This window comes from Hydra vulgaris, chromosome 01, assembly GCF_038396675.1.
Source record: "Hydra vulgaris chromosome 01, alternate assembly HydraT2T_AEP".
In the NCBI taxonomy this organism is placed as follows: Eukaryota; Metazoa; Cnidaria; class Hydrozoa; order Anthoathecata; family Hydridae; genus Hydra; species Hydra vulgaris.
Genome location: NC_088920.1, coordinates 53,212,742 through 53,237,154, shown reverse-complemented (window position 1 = coordinate 53,237,154; position 24,413 = coordinate 53,212,742). Strand labels below are relative to the sequence as shown.

The following is a 24,413-nucleotide window of genomic DNA, read 5'->3' as shown; positions in this document are numbered from 1 at the left end:
TGTTTATTAATGTTAAAAATTGAAAAACTGACATGATTAAAACTATTAAAACAGCTTTCGTTTGAATGAATATGTTTATAAATGTGCAAGTTTTTATCCCTTTTACAGTGCTTGATTATTCTTGTCTTTAAATAGCTCTTACATTAACAACACCAGGTTAATATTTCATTGTGTTTGGAAAACCTACAAAATTATCAATATTTTAAACTTCCTTATATTGGAAAAATATCTGATTTAACCAAGCAAAAATTAAATGCAATCATTAAAAGGTATTGTAAATGGGTCATCGTAAGATTTGTTTTCACTTCATTGAAAATTTTTTAAAATTTTTTGGGAAAAGATCCCTGTTTTATAGACTTTAAATCATTTGTTGTCTATAAATTTGAATGTGCAGGCTGTAAGTCCTGTTATAATGGCAAAACTACTCGCCATTTAAAAACACAGATAATCAAACACTATGAAAAAGATAAAAATCCGTACATTTATAAACATATTCATTCATATAAAAGCTGTTTTAATAGTTTTAATCATGCTAGTTTTTCAATTTTGCATTTGACCTCCAAGAAATTTTTATTAAAACTCAAAGATAGCATGTACATAGAGTAGAAAAAACCCACTGTTAATAAAATAGTGAACCATGTAATAATGACATTTTCAATCTAGTTCCTTTTTACATTACCAGTTCTTTTATTGTTTTTAAAAGATTTGTTACATTTTTTAATAGTGTTTTTATTGTATTTTTTATTATAAGGTATCAATCTCTATATGTTCAACTTAATTTTACAAATTTTATTGAAGCTTTTATTTTAAAAGCTTCAATAAAATTTGGGGAGGAACAAGGGATCAATTATACAAGTAAGGAGACATTTTATTTAAAAAAATATCATAAATTGTTGGGTGGGTAGGTAAGTTACAAGCATAGGTGCTTTTAGGGAGGTGGAGGGTACTCAAAAAAATGTATAGCGAAATGCAGGGGAGGGTCAAAATGAAAGTGTATGTGTTATATGGATGACCCCTAAGTGATCAGGATAAATCATAGGCTCCACATACAATCAAAGCTATGATTTATCCTGATGCTGCAGGTTAATACTGTAACACTGGTTTTTGCAGCAAGATGTACATGTTTTTTGCCATATCTTGAATCTAAAGGCAGCTGACAGAACATTTAAACAATAGTTACTTTTGTATGGTTTGTATTATTTTATATTCAATATTTAAAAGTTTCAATGGTAAGAAGAGTTTAGTTCATTCTTATATATCTTTTTCAGTTGCTGCAGTGCTCAGTATGATGTTCTAATTTCTCTAATCTTTAAAGTAGTAAGTGACCCCCACTGAGGCCCCCACCATAGTCACTTACTACTATGAACTAGTGGGAGAAAGTAGTTAATCAAATAAATACAGTTTCCCAATCAGCAAGAATTTGATGATCTGATTAGAGGTTTTGGTTGAAGGATGAATTGTTATCAACACATCTGAGGGAGTGGAATCTTTTAGATTTTTCATGTAAACTGATTACTTTTCATAGCAGATATACATCATATGCAAGTTCTATGCAATGCGTGAATCTCTGTGTCATTGGGTAAGTCTTGGTGCACTGTTAAATGAAATCCAGTTGCTCAATTGCTAGAGGAGTTTACTCCATGAAATTAACTACACCCTATATAACTGGGGTGTATGCAAGGGTTCTTAAATGTTTGCCTTTCTGTTGGTTCTCTACAGTGGAAACAATAAACTTGCAAAAATAAAATTAGTTGTTATAAGTATATAAATAAAACCTCATCTATTAAGAAATATTTGATTTGAAACAGCAGATTAATAATTATAGGTAAATACAATAAACAATGAAAATTAAAATTAAGACTATTAGAATAAATTTGTAGTATATAATATTTATAATAATAGTATATAATATTTACATGATTTAGGTTGTTATCAAAGGGGACATCTACATCTAGACATTTAATCAGAATCGGACTGTCTCATAGGTGGTAAGAATCTGCTTTGTAAATTACATTTAATTTTTTATTTGTATCAAATATAATTTATTTATTTCAATTGTAATATACATTTTTTATATTTTTTTTAGTTAATTATTATTAGTTTTAAGTTTTTTAATATGTAATTTATTTTGTTATAAAACCTGCTTAGTTATTATTACTCTTTTTTATAAATTATTTGTAATTTTATTAAACTATTTTTTTATAAACTATTTGTTCTTTTATTAAACTATTTTTTAAGTTGCAATACATGAATCTAGATACATGACAATTTTAATACTTTTTTCATAGTTTTTGTTTCAGTGTAAATGTTTCAAAAAAAGTTTTTTGTGGATTTGATTTGTACAAGAATTAACTTAATAAAGATAAAGTTTAATATTTACACTTTTTTGATATCTTTAGTTACACTTTGGTATGACTTATGGTTCATGTGTACAAAATTCATGTGTACAAAATAACTTCTTTAACTTGTTAATTTTTGATATCTTTAGTTATAACTTTTTTTTTTCTGTTAATAACATTTCTAAGTTTTGTTGAAAGTTTTTAAGTTCTATTAAAAAGGTTGCTACTTTATGACATCAACTTTTCTAAAGGCTCTTGTATCTGGCACCCACTTTCATATATATTTATAACATTTTTAATTGATTCGTTAGTTAGAAAAAAAATGTTCATCAAGACATAAACTTTTTATAAATACTTAAAATTGCATTTTTTTTAAAACATTATATAACTTGCTCTATAGGTGAGCTTCCACTCATTCGTTTCTCTACAGGAATGGGAAAGGGTATGGAAAAATAATCACATAAGCATGCCCAGTTTTTCTTTGGGCAAATAAAAACTTTTATTAGGCATGCTTACGTGACTATTTTTACCTTTCCTTTCCCATTCATAGTGGAATGCACTAACCTGCAAAAAACAATATTTCAATACAAAAAAGAAAGTAGTTTCTGTAGAGAAATAAAACTTTAACAATAACTATAGTGTCTGCAAATAAGATATTTAACCTAAGAGATCATCCATAAATTATGCATTACTAATTTTCACTAATAAACAAAACAAAAAAGATCAAAAGTTTTCCCTTGCAGAGCGTTAAATTAAAAAATGAAAGTAGTGTATAAAGTTTTATGAAATGTAGACCTGAAGGTAATCTTAATAAAATTAAAAAAAGGTAAGTTAAAAGCTTAAATATTAAGAATATAAGGACAAAAAATAATTAGAATGCTTGTTTTTTTTCCTCATATATACACTAGTGGCCATTGAATTAAAGCCACTTGATGATTTTGCTGTAAAATGAAATATGTATAAAAAAGTAAGAACAACGTCATGCCATTCGGTTTGTTTATATATGACGTCATTATTATTTATGTTATGCATATTATACACGTGTTTGGCTTAGTATTTAATTAAATTTCATGATTTCTTGCTGAAAAACTATAATGTTGTTATTGCTTATTTTAGTGTGATAATGGGGAAAAAGCCAGATATTAATGATTTTGTCAAGGGGCAAATTGTAACATTGAATACTGAGCGTTATTCTCAGCGTGATTTTGCAAAGAAACTGAAGATTTCTAGAGATGCCGTTGAGAATGTTTTAAGATCTGGAGGTGTTTCACTACGTTCCAACTGCAAGGGAGTACGAAAAACAAATTATCGTGATGATCGTTATTTGAAGAGCATTGTTGCGTCTAGTCTGCATACTTCTTCTGCACGCGTTGCAAGTCTAGCTAGTGACAGGGGTATTCAAGTGAGTGCTAGGACTGTTAGGAGACGTCTGTCAAATGACTTTGGTCTTGTAGCTCACAGACCAGCGAAGAAACCTCTAATCACGAAACAACAACTCCTCCAGCGATTGAAGTTTTGCCGTGTGATGAAAGACAAGTCAAGGGAGTGGTGGGAGAGAGTCATGTTCACAGATGAAAGTACCTTTCAGCATCTACGAGGCCCTGGTTACAATTATGTCAGACGTCCTGCCTCTCAGCGATTCAATCCCAAATACACCATCAAAACTGTCAAACATCCACCAAGCGTCATGATCTGTGGTGGCATCACAGCAAGTGGTCGGTGTGGACTGCACATCTTCGATAAAGGGGAAAAGATCAATGCCAAAAAGTACTTGGAGGTTCTTGAAAGTAAGCTTCAAATCCACATGAACATCACAGGAGCAACAATTATGCAACAAGACTCAGCCCCTTGTCACACCGCAAAGATTGTCCAAAAGTAGTTTTCAGACAACAACATTGAACTTCTTTCCAATTGGCCATCAAATTCACCTGATCAAAATGTGATTGAAAATTGTTGGCAAATTATGAAAAGGAAAGTTGTTGCACATCGTCCTACATCAGAAAAAGACCTGAAAAAGGTTTTGAAGCGTGTGTGGACGACAGAAATAACACCGGAATACTGTAGAACACTTGTTCATAGCATGCCTGATCGCATTAATGTTGTGCTTAAAAATAAAGGATATCCTGTGAATTACTGACTTTTATTCATCGTTTGAGCTAGAACTTTATTCAGTGTATTGTAAGGTTAAAATTGCATTTGATAATATGCCTGCTAGACCTTGTTGCTAGAGTAAACTGTTTATTTTCCAAAAATTTGCTGCTGGCTTTATTTCAATGGCCACTAGTGTATATATATATATATATATATATATATATATATATATATATATATATATATATATATATATATATATATATATATATAAGAGATGTGCTGGAACCAGTTTATGCCGAGTCTCCTATTCCGAGTAGTAGAAAAAACCGAGTCTGGGTACTTGGCACCGATTTCATATTAAAAAGGTGGAATAAAAGCTTGAGAAATCTCTTGCACTGAATTGTTTTTTTCACAAAATAATGCTGATTAATTTGCGCTAATTAAGTTTGCCTAAATATATCAAGTTTGCTAATATTAAATAATAATTTGGAATAAGAAATCCATTCATAAAGTACATATGCTTTTATTTTTATATTATATCTCTACCCTCTTCTGCATTTTGATATATGTTTTTTTAAGTACCCTCCGCCTCTCTAAAAGTAACTACGCCTTTAACCAACCTCCCTAGCATTTAATGATATTTTTTAATTTTGTGTTTCATTACTTTTATAATTGACCCCTGCCCCATATCTCATATACGTCATTTTCAGACTCTCTCTCCCGCATCCGAGCTTATGTACTTTATAGACGATCCCTAACTTACCGTCTTACATAATTAATGCCAAAATCATCAAGAGATCTTTAAAATTAAAGTTAACTCTATCAACTTGAAGAAATACTGTTGCCGCTAACTAATTTTTGTTTTATTATTGTGGTATTTCATATAATTTATTTATTTTTTTAATTTATTGCCAAATAGTTGCTTATATGCGCTGATTAATCAAAAGTTTTGTTACGGAAAATGAAAGATTAAGAGAGACAGAGAATTGCAGGGAAAAAAAAAGAGTAGACCTTCTCGGCTGTAGTGTGAATTAAATGAAAAAAAAATATTTTAATTGAGACATGTCTATATTGAGTAAATAGGGCTTTGTGGTTATTGACTCCATAACACTCTTAGACTTATATCAAGAAATTTGGTTGAAGTTAAAACTAAAAGCAATCCTGTTAATAATATTTTGACACAATTCAAAGTACCACTTAAACATATAGTTACAGCATTTAAGGTAAATGTTTCTTTTAAGATACCTGATGCCGAGTACTGCAAAAAAGCTGCTGATTCTGGGAACCCGGGAAAGCAGCTGAATTACCGGGTCCAAACCAGGTACCCAGCACATCATTAGTATATATATATATATATATATATATATATATATATATATATATATATATATATATATATATATATATATATTGATTGTTGTAATAGCATAAAATAAGTAATTATTTTTAAAAATAACACGATGTTTTTTATTCTTGACATGCTTCAAAAAATTTATTTACATTTTCAAAAGATTATTTTACAATAAAAAAAAACTCTGAAATAAATATTAAAAAATAGAAGTTTTAACAGAGAAATATTAATGGACAAAAATTATACATAATAAACCAATATATTTATTACAAAATAACTCAGTAAATAACCAATCAAAATAACAAACTGTCAAAACAAAAGCAAAACAAAAAAATAAATTGACAGTAAAATTAAATAGATAAGTTTATAGCATAATGTAAAGTTTGTTTATTAAGTGAGGGACTTTTCTATTTAATGTGAAGGGCTTCTTTTAACTTTAATTTGTGTTTGGTTGGGGCATTATCCAAAATCTCAAAAGAATCACAGTTAGCCAGATTTTTGCAATTAATAGATAAATTTAGGTGTTTAAATATATGAGATTGTTTATCACTTTTAAGATGCTCATTTGTTCTAGTTGCCAAATGTCTGGAGGTTTCTCCAATATAACTAGCATTACAGCCAGCGCAAGAAAATTTATAGACAGCATGAAGTTTAAGTAGTTTAGGAAATGACTCTTTTAAGCAAAAACAATCTTGTGTTTTATTAGTATGAAAATTAATTTTATTAGAACATCCTTGCAATATTTTTAAAATTTTCATTTTAGTATATTTAGAGTACATTCCAATGTATGGAAGCTTAAAGTATCTTTTATTTAAGCTATTATTAATGTTAGAAACAGTTGGGTTCATTTTCTTTCTAAAAAAATGGTGCTGTTAAAGGAGCAGTTATTGACCCATGTTTGTTCATGAAATCCAATGAAAATATTAGCTAAGATGGGCGTTAAAGGAGAACCCATAGCAACACCGTCTGTTTGATCGTAATATTTTCCGTCAAATAGAAAATGTGAACTGGATGTAAAAATTTAAAGTAATTTTTTAGAGTGAATTTTTAAAAAACGTTCTGAGTTAATTTTATCTTTAAAAAATAAATCAATTTTTTTTTTTTCTAAACATCTTCGCTTCCAACAAGGCTGCAAGCAACCACTAATTAAAGCTGGAAGTTACTGGAAGAGAAAAGATGAAGATTGTAGAGCAAGATAACGATTGACGGACGACTTAAAGAATTGAAAAATACATGAATCAGGAAAGCACGATGAAGAAAGCGAATTCCAAAGAACTCATGTTCGAGGAAAAAAACTAGACAAATAAGCGTTTTTGGAGCACTTAGGAACAGTCACAGAAAAAGGATAAGACTCAACCAAATGACAAGTAACATGAGAATGAATTTTAGTAGATGGCATAAGAGATGCTAGCTCTTTAGAACAGTGCCCATTATAATATTTGTAGAAAAGAGAAAGAGAAGCAACATTACAACGATGTGATAATAGTTGGAGGTTGGCTGCAAGAGCAGGTCCAACTATGTTTACAATGCATTTTTGCACCTTGTCTCAAAGAAAAAGGGCATCATTAGAGGATCCGCCCCAGATATGGCAACAATATTCCATACAAGGCCAGATTTGAAATTTATAGAGATAGAGAATAGAATCCGAAGTAAGAAAGTGTCGAGCTTGATAAAGAGATGCAACCTTAGCAGATGCTAATTTTGCAACTGATTTGATATAAGGTTTCCAAGAAAGATCGGAAGTAAGAGTTAATCCTAGAAGATGAACAGTAGATGACTCATCGAGTACATCACCAATATATAAATATAGGAAGATCTAACTTATTGCGATAACGATTGGCTGAAAAAAATTGAGTTTATCTGTATTGAAGTTCACCAGCCACTGTGAGCCTCATACTGTACCAGAAGTGAGAAACTTTTTAAGCTCAAATACCCCCTCCAAGCAATTAGAGAGTGTTGGTTTCTTATCACGACAAGAATAAATGGTAGTATCATCAGCAATCAATGCCACCTTAGATGTGAGAATATCTGGAAGATTGTCAATGTAAATTAAAAAGAGTATAGGGCCAAGGATAGAACCTTGCTATGTTGATGGTTTCCTTAAGTGGAATATTTGTGAACAAACATTCAACATCATATGAAACAATAAATTAGTTAGATATGAATATATATATATATATATATATATATATTTATATTTATATTTAGATATATATATATATATATATTTATATATATATATATATATATATATATATATATATATATATATATATATTTAGATTTTGCTTTTCTTTTAGCTCTAGATTAAGAGCATATTACACAAAATGTATAATTATGACAGAGTTTTTAAAATAAGATTACTTATAAAATTGTTTTACAAATTATACTTTAGTGCATTACTGACAATATATATGATCTTTTATATTTTTCTAGCTTTGCTATAGCTGCACAACAAAATGCTGCAGCTGCTGCATCAGTAGTTCAAAGAAAAGTTATACCAAATGAAGGTTTTTGGGAAAAAAATGATAGAATGCAGAGGCCACTTTCTCCTCATATCACTATCTACAAGTATGTGTCTTGTAAAAAAATTAACTTTTGTTTTTTTGTAATTTGTTTTTTACCAACTTGAGTAAAGTGTCACAGGCAAAACAAAGAATTTATTAACAACTATATATAGGAACTGTCTTCAAAGTATAATTTCAATGAAGTAATAAAATAGGCTCCTCTAGAACTGTGGCGAAGCTTGCTGGAAGCTTTTTTAAATGCTTTTTTTAATCATATCATATCTAATAAAAATGGCAGAGTTGTGTAATCTTGTAAAAAAGATCTGCTCCATCACCTTTTATATTACAAATTTTTCAAAACTTCACAAATATATAAATAAATTTGATGGTTTAATGAATTAATAATTTTTAAGTTTAGCAATTGTTTCATCAAAGAAATCTTGTTAACAAGTTCTCTCAATTGGTTTTGGTGAGATGGAAGTTTCATTCAATTTACTAAGCTTTAAAAGATTGCCAGATTTCAACTCATAGAGTTTTTTTTAAATCATTCCATTTTTCTTCATCAGGGTTCATGGAAAACTAAATAAATGTTTTGTAAATTCAGAAAATCAGATTTTAAGTATGAAATAGTTACAATTACATTAAGAGTTGTTTACTTATTGAGTTATGAGTTAGGGACTTAAACTTGATTTAACTTGACTCTAGAATTAAATTAGGCTTTGCTTGACTTGAATCTTGATTTAGACCTGAGTGAAAAGATTTGAAAGAGACTTGTGACATGTAAAGCGAAGACTTAGTCATAGCCCTGGTTGCAAAAGTTTTATATTTTTCAACATTATCAGGAAGCACTCAGGAAATCAGGGATCACTCAGGAAATATTGATTTTCAAAACTCCCCATTTTCTTCAGTTAAGCAATTATTACTACTCCTCACTTCATGACATGAACATAATCAAACAAAAATGTGTTCTTGTCATCTCTGTTTCTCTTCAAATTTATTCATTTTTAAAACTTTTTGATTTACTTATTTTTATTCATTTCTTTCAGTAATAATTGGTTGCAGTTTTACGTGGTGTTGATTTTTAATTGAAAATCAGAATCCAAGTGACTGATTAGAATCATTTTTACTAGGAACTCTGTTCCACCATATAAACATTTTACCATTACAGTTAGCAATCACAATTGTTTCTTTTTTACATCATTTGCAATCCATAATAAATGATAGCTGCAAAAATTTGAACTAAAAATATAAATGGGTTGTTCAGTTAAAATATTGTTGGCTCCACATTTTAATGACTATCTGAAGAGACTACAAAGCAACTTTGACATATATACAAAGACATTATATGTCAAAATGTCAGAATATGGTTTGGATGATTTTCCTTAAATTTGGAACCTAAATAAATTTTTGTTCAAGGAATTAAAAAGTATTACTCTAGGAACTTGGTAGTGTCAATAAATGCCTTGTTTATCCCATTTTATTCAACTTGTAAATTATTGATTTTTGGAGCTAAAACGAAGACTGTCACTCAAAATTCCTGGGGAAAATGTTAAAGGAGATTTTTGTAATTAAAACTTTTGTTATATAATAACTAGTTTAAAACCGTGTCAGATAGTTCCTAGACCTACAAAAATTTTGACCTACTAAGTTGTTCTACGGAAAGAACATCTTCTAAAAAGTGGAACTAATTTTCAGATAAGCTACTGAGGCCTAAATTGTTTTCAATCGATTGTAGTCTTTTTTTATTATTAACCGATTTATGATGTTTTCAATTTAGAAAAATAATGAGAAAAAAAAAACATAATGAAAAAAAAAAGAGTTTTCAAATAGTTTTGTTTGTATTTTAAACTTAGTAAATTTTGCATTTGAATTTATTTTAATTATTTATATCAAATTGTTAAATGTTTAACACTTCAGAATTTTTTTGGAATAAATATTTTCCTTTTTCAAAAGTTTTAGTTAAGAAATCATTTTAATATTTGTAAGAATTTTCTTGTTATTCTATTAACTAGTGTTAGTATAAATAATAAATATATTGAATATAAAAAAATGTGACATTAGAAAAGTTCTCAACATTCATTGCTACAAAACTTGATTTTCTAAAAAACAAGGTGTTGTTCATCTTAGTGACCTTTTTTGTGAAGAGCAAGAAGAAATAATGTGGTGAGCATATTTAAAAATTTAAGTATAAACTTAAAATTATATACTTATCTTGAGCAGTTCTATTTATTTTTTTGAAAGTATTTTAAAGAAATTACTATTAAAGGTAATCTGACATTTATTATAGTTACAGCAGAACTAATATATTAAAAGAAAAATATTTTATGTAGGTTCATGATTAATTTTCAGTTAATCTTAAAACCTATATAAATTTGTTTTTTTAGGCAATGTAAAGATTTCTCTAGACTTAGCAAAGGTTTTACAAAGGTTTTACAAAAAAGATGCACAAGTAGTAAGTGACCCGGCCCTGTCACTGGCTAAAATTGAGACTTTTTTCAAACCCGGCCCCAGCAAAACTGTAAGATTTAGCAGGGGTTGATAGCCGGAGCTAAAAAAAAATTAATAATTATTTATATATTATAATATTATGCTTACATTTACTATTTATTAAATACTGGCATATATGTATATATTTTCAAACTCTAATTTACTTCCAACAAGATTACAAGCAACCACTATTATGAGTTACTTTAAAATATAGAATAAGTAAAAATACTAGGAAATGGTTAACTGAAGACTTAAAAAGTTATAGGTTGTATATAAAAGAAAAACATAAAGATGGCTAAAAGTTGTAAGGTTTTTTTGATGTGCAAGGAAAAAAACTAGATTTATAAAAGTTTTTATAGCATGAAAAGATAGATACAGTAAAAGGATGCAACTTGTTGAATAAGAAGCCAAGCAAGAATGAGTTTTGGTTTATTGTAATAGAGATGATAGCTCGTTAGAACATTGACCATGATGGTATTTGTAGAAAATAGAAAGAAATGCAACTTTACAACAATGGAAGAGAGTGGCTCAAGCTTGGCAGATAAAGTAGGTTTAATTACATTTACAATGTGCTTTTAGACTTTGTCTGAGAGTAAGAGGGTTGTTATTTATCAATGTAGGAATGCCATCATTATTGCAATGTTTTTTTGCAGTAAATAAATGAGTTTTTTTTGTTTAACAAAAATTGTGGATTTTAAGTCCAGAATATAAAAAAAGTCACTGCAAGCCTTAGGCTGTTACACAAGAGAGATCAGATTAAAAATCAGCTGCTTGTTCTAAGCAATCATAAAGTGAAGATTTTTTGTCAAGACAAGAGTATAAAGTTGAGTCATCAGCAAATAGAGCCACTTAAGATGTAAAATTTTTATGAAGATTGATATTCTAGATAAGAAACAATACAGAAGCAAAGATAGATCCTTGTGGTACCCTTTCTTGAAATAAAGAAAAAAGTTTCTTGAAATAAAGAAGACTGTAGTCCTTCAAAAATAACTTTAATACTGCAGTTAGATAGAAATAATTTAATAATCTCAAAACCTTTATATAAAGTAACTAATAACAGAGTGAAGACTAATTCTAGGATAGTTAAAGAGTTCAAAGTGTTTTCTAGAGTTTTGAAAAATTGGAACCACTTATTCAGCACTTTTAAATTTTTAGCAAAAATTAAAGAGAGTTCTGGAAAACACTTTTTAAGACTACGATGGAAATCTTGTCTGAAGCACAAACTGTAGAAGTGTTTAATTGAGAATTAACTTTAGCATTGGAAGCCAGAATGATTTGAATGTTTAACAATGGGTTAATTTGTTTAACTGGCAGGAAGTGTTTGGCCATTATATTCAAGAGTCAAGTTAGAGTAAGATTTCTTTGCAAATAACTCTGCTTTATTCTGGAAAAAAGTAAAAAGATCAGACCCATGAATTAGAGATTAAATGTTAGACTTACTTTAGTTAATGACATTGTTGAAGACTAACCAAAAGTCTCTAGAACCTAACATCTGATATAAGATACAAGATTTAGTAAGGTGAGAGTAACAGAGTTCAAAATCAGACAGGACCTTTTTACATTGGCTTCTTGGAATAATAAAAAGACATTTGTTTTCAAGAGAGATGTTCTTGTAAATAAGATGAAAAAATGATTAATGTTTAATAAAGCAACTGCTCAAGATGGTGAAAAATGTGGAGTAGAATGAGGCTTGACTTAAAATTGAAGAGTAGGAATAAAAGCTTTTAAACTTTTAGTCCAGAAGGAATAAAAGCTTCTGAGATGTGCTTTATGCATACATATTATGTATATAAGCATATATGTTTGCTATTTATTTAGATGCTGGCATACAATATCCTTTCATTTTTATATAAACTTTAGTATTTATATGGTTTAGTGTTTGCCGAAAGAGAAGATGATCAGATAATGATGATGATCGTAATGATGTTTATATATGCATATATACAAAATATAACATAAATTTTGAATAAAAAAAAGTATACTTAGGATGTATAAATGTTTATGCAGCCCCGGTCACAAACCCAGCCCCGGCTATATTATATCAAACCTGGCTCCGGTCAAATATTAACCCTGGTCGCTTACTAGTTACAAGGTTGGAAGTTCTGCAGCAAGTGTTACAAAAAAACATGATTATATGAAGATTTTAGTTTGCAGGATGAAAATAATAATTGAAAAAAACTTCGAAAGTTAAGAAATGCATTAAATTTTGTGAAATAATTTGAAGATTAGTAGTTTCCAAACTTATAATTCAACTTCATTTTCAAGTTAAGCTTCGTTGTTACAAATTTAGATATAATCTCTAATATAATACTCAAATTTTTTTACAAATCAAAATGTGAGAAAAAAGTCAAGTTTGATACTTATATGGATTTGCTTAGGATTTCATCAGTCAAGTTAAAAAGAGTTCCAAACACAAAATACATACAAATACATGCAGCAAAACAAAAGTTCGAAAACAAAGTTGTAAAAAATTTTTTGTTAGCATACAATATTGATTAAGCTTCTTTAAGAGCAGAAATAAACAGCACCATTTCTAACAATAACTTAAAGAAAGATCATGATCTAGACATTTCAATGTATGAAATCAAAAAGAATATTTCTATAACTGGCTTTTATTGCCATAAAGTGTAAATGCTTACACCAGAATAATGGACACATAAAAGGATATCAAGTTACTTTGAAGTGCCTGAATATCTTGTTTGTACAATCAGATCAAAGTTTTGTACTCTAAAACTTTTGTGGTGCATTACAACTAACTCATCAATAAAATTTATAAAGATTTTATGACTTAGATTGTATGTTGTCTTGAAAATAGTATTAATGCCTAATACCATTTTCAAGACTATGCCCTGGTATTTCAGCTTTAAAAAGCTATTTAGTGCTTGAGTTTATAGACCTTGAGCTAGAAGAAAATATATTATTCAAGCAGAGTACTGACTGTACGACATTACTGTTACAATCATTGCTACTAGATTAATTTAATAATTTCTTATGTGACAGTATTGACCACACATTCATTAATAGCAAAAACACAAAGCAGATACTTGAAAAACTGTAGAGAAAATCTAAAACAAAATGCATGCTTAATTTTAGGAGATTTTGCTGAAAATAATCAATTTGTTGTCCAGGATGAACTTCAAAGTTATCACTGAAGCAAAAGTCAGTCAATTTATTTTCAAAAGAACACATTTTTAAAAGAATAATCTTTTTGTTACCTTTAAGAAGATATTGATCATGACAGATGATTTTTTTATAAGATTCAAGAAAATATAATTAAATATATCAAAGAAAATCTACCTGATGTATCGTGTATAATTTACTTTTCTGATGGCTGAACAGCTGATGGTTGTGCTGCACAATTCGAAAACTTTAAAAACTTTATCAATCTTTGTCATCACGTTATTTGTTTTTCTTTTTCTTTTTTTAGATCTGGTGGGGCTTGAGGAAGGGGGTTGGGGGAGAAATTTTGCCTCCCTGTTCATCCATCAGATACCCATGACTAAATATATCCTAGACTTATTATTAAGTAACATTTTATTGAAGTTTTAATTAAAAAAAATGTTTTATAAAACATTTTCTTTGTTAAAAAATTCAAGTTTTTTAATGTTATGAAAAGATGGTATTTTTGAGTGCTTACGTTGATCAAATATTACAAAGGCAATTCATGAATCTTTTTTTTTTTTTTTTCTGTAGACCTAAGATAAAGTAATAATATACAATTAACATTTTCCACAGGGATTTCAAGGCCTCTATAGGCTAATGAAGTTAACACCTTTGTACTTATTTAATTCAAAATAAATGTTTCTTTTAAAAATAAAAAAAATATAAATATTTTCCAAATTTTTTTAATTTAAAAAGCAACAAAAGAGTTTAATACCTTAATTAAAATTATCTTAATTTTATGTTTTACTTTTAAAAATAATCTAAATGTGGGTAATCAGGTTTTTGATCAAAAATATTTCAAATACTTGTAAGCACCATATGACAGCATGATGGCCATCAAAACTTGGTTACTTTCTTTTATAGAACCTCCTGGAACCTTCGTTGCAGATAAAACAGTTGAGTTTCCACGTTTTATTTCAGCTACAAAAGAATCCTCCTATTGCAGTTAATTTAATTCGATTAATTATACAATCATTAAGGACATAAGTAGTTTCAACATCAAGCAAGTACTAAGAACAAAAAAAAATTAAAAAAACATGATTACAATCTTTTAACTTTAAAACCCATCATGTTTTAAAAAAGGAATGGTAACTACTATAACACCAGTAGACTTATTTAAAATCAGATTTTTCCCAGCCTTTAACTCTTTTTTTTTTTCTTTATATTCATTACTAGGAAATAAGTGGATATTTTTGTAGCTGATAGCACATAACCACTATTACAGTATGTTACACAACAATTTTGAGGTTTTAAGGAATTACATAACATGTATCATATTTATCTAACAGAAAATTATAAACAAAGTTTATAATTAATAAGTTTTTAATAAATATAAGTTAGTAATTCCTAAAAACATTAACCTAGAACTACAATTTTTTAAGTTAGTGTGTAAAAGACTAAATACATTTGCTGAAATTTTGTGTTTAGACCAAATACTGCAGAATATAACCATCAAAAAACAAAAATAATTCATTCAAATTTATTGACAGTCTTTAGGGTCATATATACTGGGTTATAGTATACTGGTATTTAACACTATGAATTTTCAATTTCATTTTTGGTGCATACAAAAAGCTAAGTTTAATATTATAAACTTGTTAAAAGTCATTTCCATGAAGAATTCTCAATCTCATTACAAATTCTTAATAACATATAAAATTTTACAAATTCTAAATAACATATATAATTTTACAAATTCTTAATAGCATATATAATTCTTAATAACATATAAAAATTCTCAATTAAATATTATTACTACTTAATTACATTTCTTAAAAATTACTTTTCTTTACTTTAATTATTTTAAGAAAGTTTGAATTATAATGTAAATTATAAATTAAAATAAAATGTAAAAATATATTAGTTTATGTGACATTAATGATTTTTAATAAAATGTTTAAATTTCAGATTTGAATTACCTGGTCTTTTGTCTGGCACTCATCGTTTTACTGGCTTGGCAATGTCTGGAAGTAAGTTTTTATTATAAATTTTTATTTATATATAGTATATTATTGTAGTAACTTTAATGATATATGAGATGTTCCATTTTAAAAAATAAATAAACTTTTGCTACAGTTAGAATATAAGAAAAGTGGATCTTATTTAAAACATTACTATTGATTGCTTTCATTGGTTCTTTTTGATTGCTTTCATTGGTTCTTTTTGATCGCTTTCATTGGTTCTTTTTGATTGCTTTCATTGGTTCTTTTTGATTGCTTTTGATTTTGATTGCTTTCATTGGTTCTTTTTTTATAATCTACAAATGATATAAGTTTTATATTCCAAAGCTGATATAAATTTTATAAAACTGAAATTAATTCTACAACCTGCAACTGATGTAAAATCTAGAATTTACTATTGATATATGTTTTATAACGCACAATTGATATGAATTTTATAATGTACAACTGATATAAATTTTATGTACAACTGTACAACTGATAGTTGTACAATGTACAACTGGTACAAGTTTTATAATATACGACTGATAAAAAAAGTCTATAATTTACAACTGATAAAAAATCTATAATTACAGTTGATATAAAATCTATACAACCGGTATAAATTCTATTAATAAATTTAGATTTGGTTTTTTAGTATATTAGGTTTTATTACTTTTTTCTATTATTCTTGTGTTTAGTTAATATTGTATTAGTTTATTAAAACTTAATGAAAATTTTGGCAAATATTTCTTTGTTTCAATTAATTTTTCTGATGAGCAAATATAATAAATCTAAATTGTATTATATTGCATTCCTGTTATCATTATAAATTTTTAACATTTTTATTTTTATTTAGCCATCATCGATTTTAGTTCTACAAGTTCTTCTTGACTAACATACATAATCTTAATTATATAGAAAACATTAAAAAATCTAAAGAATTGCTAGAAAAATTGTTTCTTAGATCCCTAATGCAAAACAAAATAATAATAATAACAATAATAACAAGCGACCATTTCTCCTTTTTTTTTTTTCTTTTTCTTTTTTGTAATTGTAAATGTTTGTTGTTTTTTTTTGTAACTGTTTTTTTTTGTAACTGGTTTTTGTTAACTAATTTTTTTTAACATTATTTAACAATATAAAAACCAAACTTAAGGACCAATATGTTATCTGTTTATGAGACCTATCTGTTTTGTGTTGATACCTGGGATTAAAATCATTCATAACAATCTTTCTATACTGTTCTGATGTGTTGTTATATTGTAGTACTCACTTTTTGAGGCAAAAGCTAGGGAATGTTTTCTCTTAAAATATTATGAATAGCTATAATCAAAACCCTCGATTCCTGCTTAGCAACACTTATCTATATTCATTTTAAGCTTAGCAACACTTATCTATAAGTAAAACAATTTATGTTTGAGAACTTTGCTGCATTTACAATAAATTTAAATAAACTTGTTATATATATAAAAAATTTTATTAATTTATTAAATCTTTTAATGAAACAAATAATACAGTAAAAGCTATGACTTTTTTTCATCTTCAACTTGATTTAAAAGTATGTTCCTATTGTTTTCAAATTTTTATGAAAAAATGTTGCAGAGGAAACCAAAACAGTGCCATGGCAACTCTTTTGTTATCTACTGATAATGTTCAGCTCTAAAACTTAGTTTAATGGTTTTCAGGCTGGCTAGCTGTAAAGTTTCCTTAACTCAGTCATTGCTCTCAGAGAAGCTGATTTCATCAGCAGGTGTAGAATATAAACAGTGTAGAGTATAAACAGTGATGCGTATGTGCATGACACCATTCATGCACATGCACATGCACATATGTGTATGAATAGGTTCATTTGTCTTTTAGTGTTTTAATGTGCATTGTCAAGGCCTCATAAGTCCAAAAAAATATAAAAAATCAATTATTACCAAAAAAAATTTTAATTTCATACAAATCTTCAAAGTATTTATTGTTGAATATTACCTTAACAAAATTCACTAGACCTACTTGCTATTTGTAAGACTTCTGATGTTTTTATTTAAATTCTGATGTTTTACTTACAATTCTCAGTTTTAATGGCTGTTTTAATCGTCATATATTTTGCCTGGGTAGAAAAAAAAACAACATATTGATATCTAAAATTATATTCACACACTTTTTTTTTTGCTTTTATACTCTCTCTCTCTCTCTCTCTCTCTCTCTCTCTCTCTCTCTCTCTCTCTCTCTCTCTCTCTCTCTCAATCCTATAGCACAAAAAGATAAATCTTGATGAACCAGCCAACTGGTTCATCAAGATTTATCTTTTATAAATAACTTCCTGTTATAAATAAATAAATTAATACACAATAAACAAATTAGTCATGGACCTTTCTGACAAATAGATTAATTGACACGTAGGTCTGAATGGTTGCTTCTTAAATGAATATTAATTGAAAATAAATTGCTACTCAATTTGATGCTAAATACTGAGCTAAGTGCTTTAACTATTTTCATTTCCTAATAGCTCTCAACTTAAATAGTGGTTACCTGCAGCCTTGTTTGATGTAAAACTGTTTTATCAAATGCTCCCTCCATTTGGAAATAATGTTTCGATTTGCATTCAACATATAGAATTAAAAGAATTATTGAAAATAAATATGTTAGCCAGATTTTCTAAAAGTATCAATTGATTGAAAATACTTAAATCCTTTAGTAATGATATCAATTCGGAATAGTATTTTAGAACAAAAAAAGCCCTGAAATCAGAACAGTATTTAAGAACGAAAGGAGAAATATTGTTTTTATTTTTATTGTAAATATAAAAATGAAATATTTCACCTTGGAATTATCTAGCATACTTTTTTTTAAATTGGACCTCTAGAAATTTGAACATTTTGTTCAAGTGGATTGTAAGCTCGTGCAATATAAAATCACTGAAGAATTGTGTATGTAGAATTGCAAAATGTAGAGCGTTGTCATAAAATGTGACACCACTACTACTCTTATTTATTATACATATATGTGGTTGTTATTTAAATTTAAAACAAAATATAGTTTAATAAAGTTTAAATTTTAATAAAAATATTTATTAGAGTTGTTAGTCCTTGGCCTATGGTCTTGGCCTTACCTCAAGTCCAAAAATTAAAGGCTTGGCCTTGAAACTGACTATGGCCTTGAACATTTTGGCCTTGGCCTTCCACCTTTTCTTAATAATTTCAGAACTATCTTTCGTGTTTGCATTTTAAAAATTGTGCTAGAGTTGATTTTGCTTGCAAGTGTTATTTATTTGTTTGCTTGAAAGCTTAATTTTATGTTTTATGTCACGGTTTAAATTGCCATTTTTGGCTAGTTATTTTAAAACAACAATTAATGAAATGATTGGTTAAAAGGAATTTATATATATTAAGCCGCATGATTTGTTTTAACGTTTTTTTATTAGTTTAAAATATTTAAAAAAGAAAATTTAAACAGATTTTTAACATGTGATTTTTTCTTTAGACTAAAATCAGAATTTTAAAGTTTTTTCTAATTAAAATAGTTTTTTTTATACTTAAATTATAATTTATTATAAAGTTTTTTTTTTTTTATCTATACTGTTTTTTTTCAACTTATCTAAATCTGTTCAAAAAAGTTGTTAATGATGTATTTTTAACAGAGTTTTTTTTCAACGAATAAATCACTAGAATTTACTTAAAAAGATCTTTAATAAAAACTGTACACAATGAAACAATATTCAAAAATTAGAAATATATATATGTGGCAAGTATTTCTTTATCCCTGCAACATCAGCTCCAGTCAAGCGTATCTTTTGTCAGAGTGGATTGATAATGCACCCTCATAGAGCTGGTATGTCTGATTCATTGCTTGAAACTTTGATGTTTCTTAAATGTAACAAAGGCTTATAGGCTATATAGTATAGGCTATATATATAGTATAAGCTATATTATAGTATAGGCTATATATATAGTATAGGCTATATAAAGTATAGGCTATATATATAGTATAGGCTATATATATAGTATAGGCTATATATATAGTATAGGCTATATATATAGTATAGGCTATATATATAGTAAATGCTTTTGACATGTAGTCAATGCTAACAACTAGTTATTATTTTTAATTAAAAGATGTCAATATTAGTTGTTTGCATTTAGCACAAAAATACATAAGAATAAAGAATTAAAAGTGTAATTTTTTTATTTTGTACATTTTTTTTTTTGGCTTTCGTATTATATCAAAATATAGTGTCTTACTGTCTTACTCGAATTCTGTGCTTAATCTTGGTATAATTTCACATAATATGGTTTTATTATCACAGCACTTGCTACCTGCAGTTTTGTTAACAATTGGCCTTAACGTAAGGCCAAAATTTAAATCTTTAGCTTTGAAAATGTTTTCGTAGGCTTTGGCCTTGAAACTCTTGTCCTTGACCTTGAAACTCTTGGCCTTGGCCTTGATCACGAAACTCTTGGTCTTAGCTTTGTCCTTGGCCTTAAAATATTTGGCCTTGGCCTTGGAACATGAGGCCTTGGCCTTATTATTTTTGACCTCATTAACAAGTTAATATATATAAATTTGGTTGTAGCTTTGGTTGTTAATAAGAAGTTGATTTTGGCTTTTGCATTAGGAAGGAGTTATTTTCCCAAAAATTTTCCTTTTTATAAGATGTAAAAGCTTTGGCTTATGTTGCAATATTTATTTATGGCTTAAATTGTTGCCTTTTTTTGTTTGTTTATTGTTTTGTTTTTTTATTTAGTTGTGTTTACTGTTGGCTCTGCCGCTTTACTACTTCCAGGGGGTGCAGAAAGTTATATTGAGATGATAAGAGCTTTGAATCTTCCGATTTGGGTATTAGCTCCAGCGAAATGTCTGATAGCATTTCCTTTATGCTACCATACCGTAAATGGAGTTCGACATTTAGTGAGTTTTTACTTTATAATTATATATATATATATATATATATATATATATATATATATATGTATATATATATATATATATATATATATATATATATATATATATATATATATATATATATATATATATGTATATATATATATATATATATATGTATAGAAAATTTTCTGACTTAAAATAAAAAATATTGTTACGAAGTTTTTAAGTTTTTTATATTTTTTTTTATTAATGTATTTTTATAAAATAATTATTATTTCTGAAGTTTTTATATAATTTTGCTTTTTTCGAGATCCAACAAGAATTACTTTTGAAAAAAAAAATTAATTTTAAGGACCCATTAGATGTTCAATGATCTTGAGGCACCACAAAAAATATTTTTTATTCAAAAAAACTTTTAAATTCAGTGATTTTTTTTTATTATATAGAACACAATAAGGTAAGAACTGTAGATATTTTTCAAAAATATTGTTTCTTGGCCATCCTAATATATGTGTGTGTGTGTGTGTGTGTGTGTGTATGTGTGCGTGTGTGTTTTTATATATATTTATATGTATATGTGTGTATATATATGTATATATATATATATATATATATATATATATATATATATATATATATATATTAGTAGTAGAAAATCACTTAACAAAAATTTTTTCCATTTAACACTGTGTTTCATCAACAAAGATTCATCAGAAATGGATGATCAAATTAATAAAACTTCAATTTATACCAAAATTAAATTACAGGAAGTTGCAAATGTCTTAACTACTGTAAATTTTCACACATTTGTGGAATTTGCTGACACTATTATAAAAAGAGTTCTTTAGAAATGATTACTTATGCTATTTTTTTAAAAAGGTTTTTTTAAAAAGGGTAGTTAATGTAAATATTATTTGAACTCATTTATTTTTATAGTTTTTTAGGAGAAACTTATTTTCGTGCCTACATTTAGAAATTAATTCTGATCTTTTGTTTAATAAGCATTCTTGATTTGCATGTGTAATTATTTCAAATTTTTCTTGTAGGCATAGTATGCATTTTTTGGAAATATTGTTATATGCAGGCGCTGTTTTAAGGATAGACCAATTCAGTATAAAATCATCAATATTTTTTTCTTTTATTTCCCATATATATTTTGACAGCATGGTGTCTTTTGAATACTTTTTATTCTTGAAAGATTGCTTATGATTGGCAAAACGTTTTTTTCCATTCACCCTCTGTTATGCCAATATATTGTTTATCAGGTACATTCTTAGAGGAAACAACACATTTATATACCACATTTTTTGATAAACAACTTCCACTCATTGGACAATTGATTTTTTGTTTACAATTACAATTTTCTGTAGTTTTTTCATTTAGGATTTCTTTTTTGTTTAACAAAGCCTTATTGTGACCTTTTATAATTCTTTCCATATTTTTTGTGCAACTGTAGCTAACTTTAATTGTATTTCGATTAAAAATTTTATGTAGTTTATTAGATCGCGGGAAATGCTTATCAACCAATTTTAAAAACACTTTTCCTATGTTAGTAGAAACATTTTTGCTATATGGGGGGTTGAACCAAATTACATTTCTAGTTCTATTTCGTTTTTTTGTATTCTTTTTTTCAGGGTCAAATTTTAGTTCAAAATTTTCAAAACCACTTTTTTTTAGGGCATCTTCAAATATTCGTTTAGAGGAATTGAATACATTTTCATTTGAGGAATTTTGGTTTAGTCTTTTATTAATTGAAATCGGGATTTGTTTTAGAACTTGGGGTGGATGGTTAGAGTTAATGTTAATATATAATAGTTCATCGTTTGGTTTTTTGAAAGGCTTATATGAATTTTCAGAGAGGTTAAATGTGACATCAAGAAAATTCACAATTTTTAAATTTATGTTTATTACGATTTGAAAGCCAATATTTTTAAAAATTTTTATAATATCTTTTCTAATTTTGTCGAGCTGTGTACAAGATTTTCTACGCATTACTATTAAACCATCGTCGCGATAAAGGCCTAAATCTTTTATATTGATTATTTTACTTAACAAATCTAAAATATATAGTCCAACAAATTTACAAATTTCTGCTCCGTCATAACTGCCCATTGTTACATCAAAGCAGTCATGTATGTTTTTCTTTTTCCAAGTTTCCTTATTAAAATAAAGTAAGGTTTTTCTACAATGTTTTATTATACGGATTGTGTCATCAGGAATAGCTGTGTGGCTTTTTGCAAAAGTTTGAAATAATTACACATGCAAATCAAGAATGCTTATTAAACAAAAGATCGGAATTAATTTCTAAATGTAGGCACGAAAATAAGTTTCTCCTAAAAAACTATAAAAATAAATGAGTTCAAATAATATTTACATTAACTACCCTTTTTAAAAAAACCTTTTAAAAAAATAGCATAAGTAATCATTTCTCAAGAATTCTTTTTATAATAGTGTCAGCGTATTCCACAAATGTGTGAAAATTTACAGTAGTTAAGACATTTGCAACTTCCTGTAATTTAATTTTGGTATAAATTGAAGTTTTATTAATTTGATCATCTATTTCTGATGAATCTTTGTTGATGAAACACAGTGTTAAATGGAAAAAATTTTTGTTAAGTGATTTTCTACTACTAATATAATTGCTCTGTTCTTTTAAGAACATTGAGCACTCTATTGTGTAGAATACTTTATAAAGTTGTTTAAATATATATATATATATATATATATATATATATATATATATATATATATAATATATATATATATATATATATATATATATATATATATATATATATATATATATATATATATATATATATACATATATATATATATATATAATATATATACATATATATATATATATATAATATATATACATATATATATATATATATATATATATATATATATATATATATATATCTTTGTTGATGAAACACAGTGTTAAATGGAAAAAATTTTTGTTAAGTGATTTTCTACTACTAATATAATTGCTCTGTTCTTTTAAGAACATTGAGCACTCTATTGTGTAGAATACTTTATAAAGTTGTTTAAATATATATATATATATATATATATATATATATATATATATATATATATATATATATATATATATATATATATATATATATATATATATAATATATATACATATATATATATATATATAATATATATACATATATATATATATATATATATATATATATATATATATATATATATATATATATATATATATGTATATGTGTATATATATATATATGTATATGTGTATATGTATGTATATATAAATTTTCATCTAATATGTTTATTGTATTTGTCATAGATATGGGATACTGGACGTGGCTTTGAAATGAAGACTTTATATAAGACAGGATACTTTGCGGTTGCCACTTCAATTGCTTTAACAGTTGGTATAGTGGCATTTTGTAGCTACACATCATAACATTCTATAATATTTAGAAAAATTGTCACCGTTAATTTCGAATGTTGACAATGTGAAGCTAAATGCAGATTGAATTTCAACGTATTGCTTAATGGTTGATTGGGTTACTGTGTATTTTTTATTGTTTAACAGCTTTTCTGAAAATAAGCTTATAATGTTTTTTTCGTTAATTTATATTACTGTTTTCTAATCTATGTA

The 24,413-nt window shown here is 27.0% G+C and overlaps 1 protein-coding gene across 1 annotated transcript in view; it reads left to right on the top strand.

Moving 5' to 3' along the window:
- The window catches only part of LOC100215666 (succinate dehydrogenase cytochrome b560 subunit, mitochondrial), a 32,869-nt gene extending 8,507 nt beyond the window's left edge, over window positions 1-24,362 (top strand). The window contains exons 2-6 of the mRNA XM_065788585.1: window positions 1,926-1,988; window positions 8,221-8,355; window positions 15,849-15,910; window positions 20,616-20,779; window positions 24,096-24,362. Coding sequence (XP_065644657.1) covers window positions 1,926-1,988; window positions 8,221-8,355; window positions 15,849-15,910; window positions 20,616-20,779; window positions 24,096-24,215 — 544 coding nt within the window. The 3' untranslated portion in view covers window positions 24,216-24,362. The remainder of the gene's footprint in view (window positions 1-1,925; window positions 1,989-8,220; window positions 8,356-15,848; window positions 15,911-20,615; window positions 20,780-24,095) is intronic.
- The last annotated feature ends 51 nt before the right edge of the window (window positions 24,363-24,413 follow it).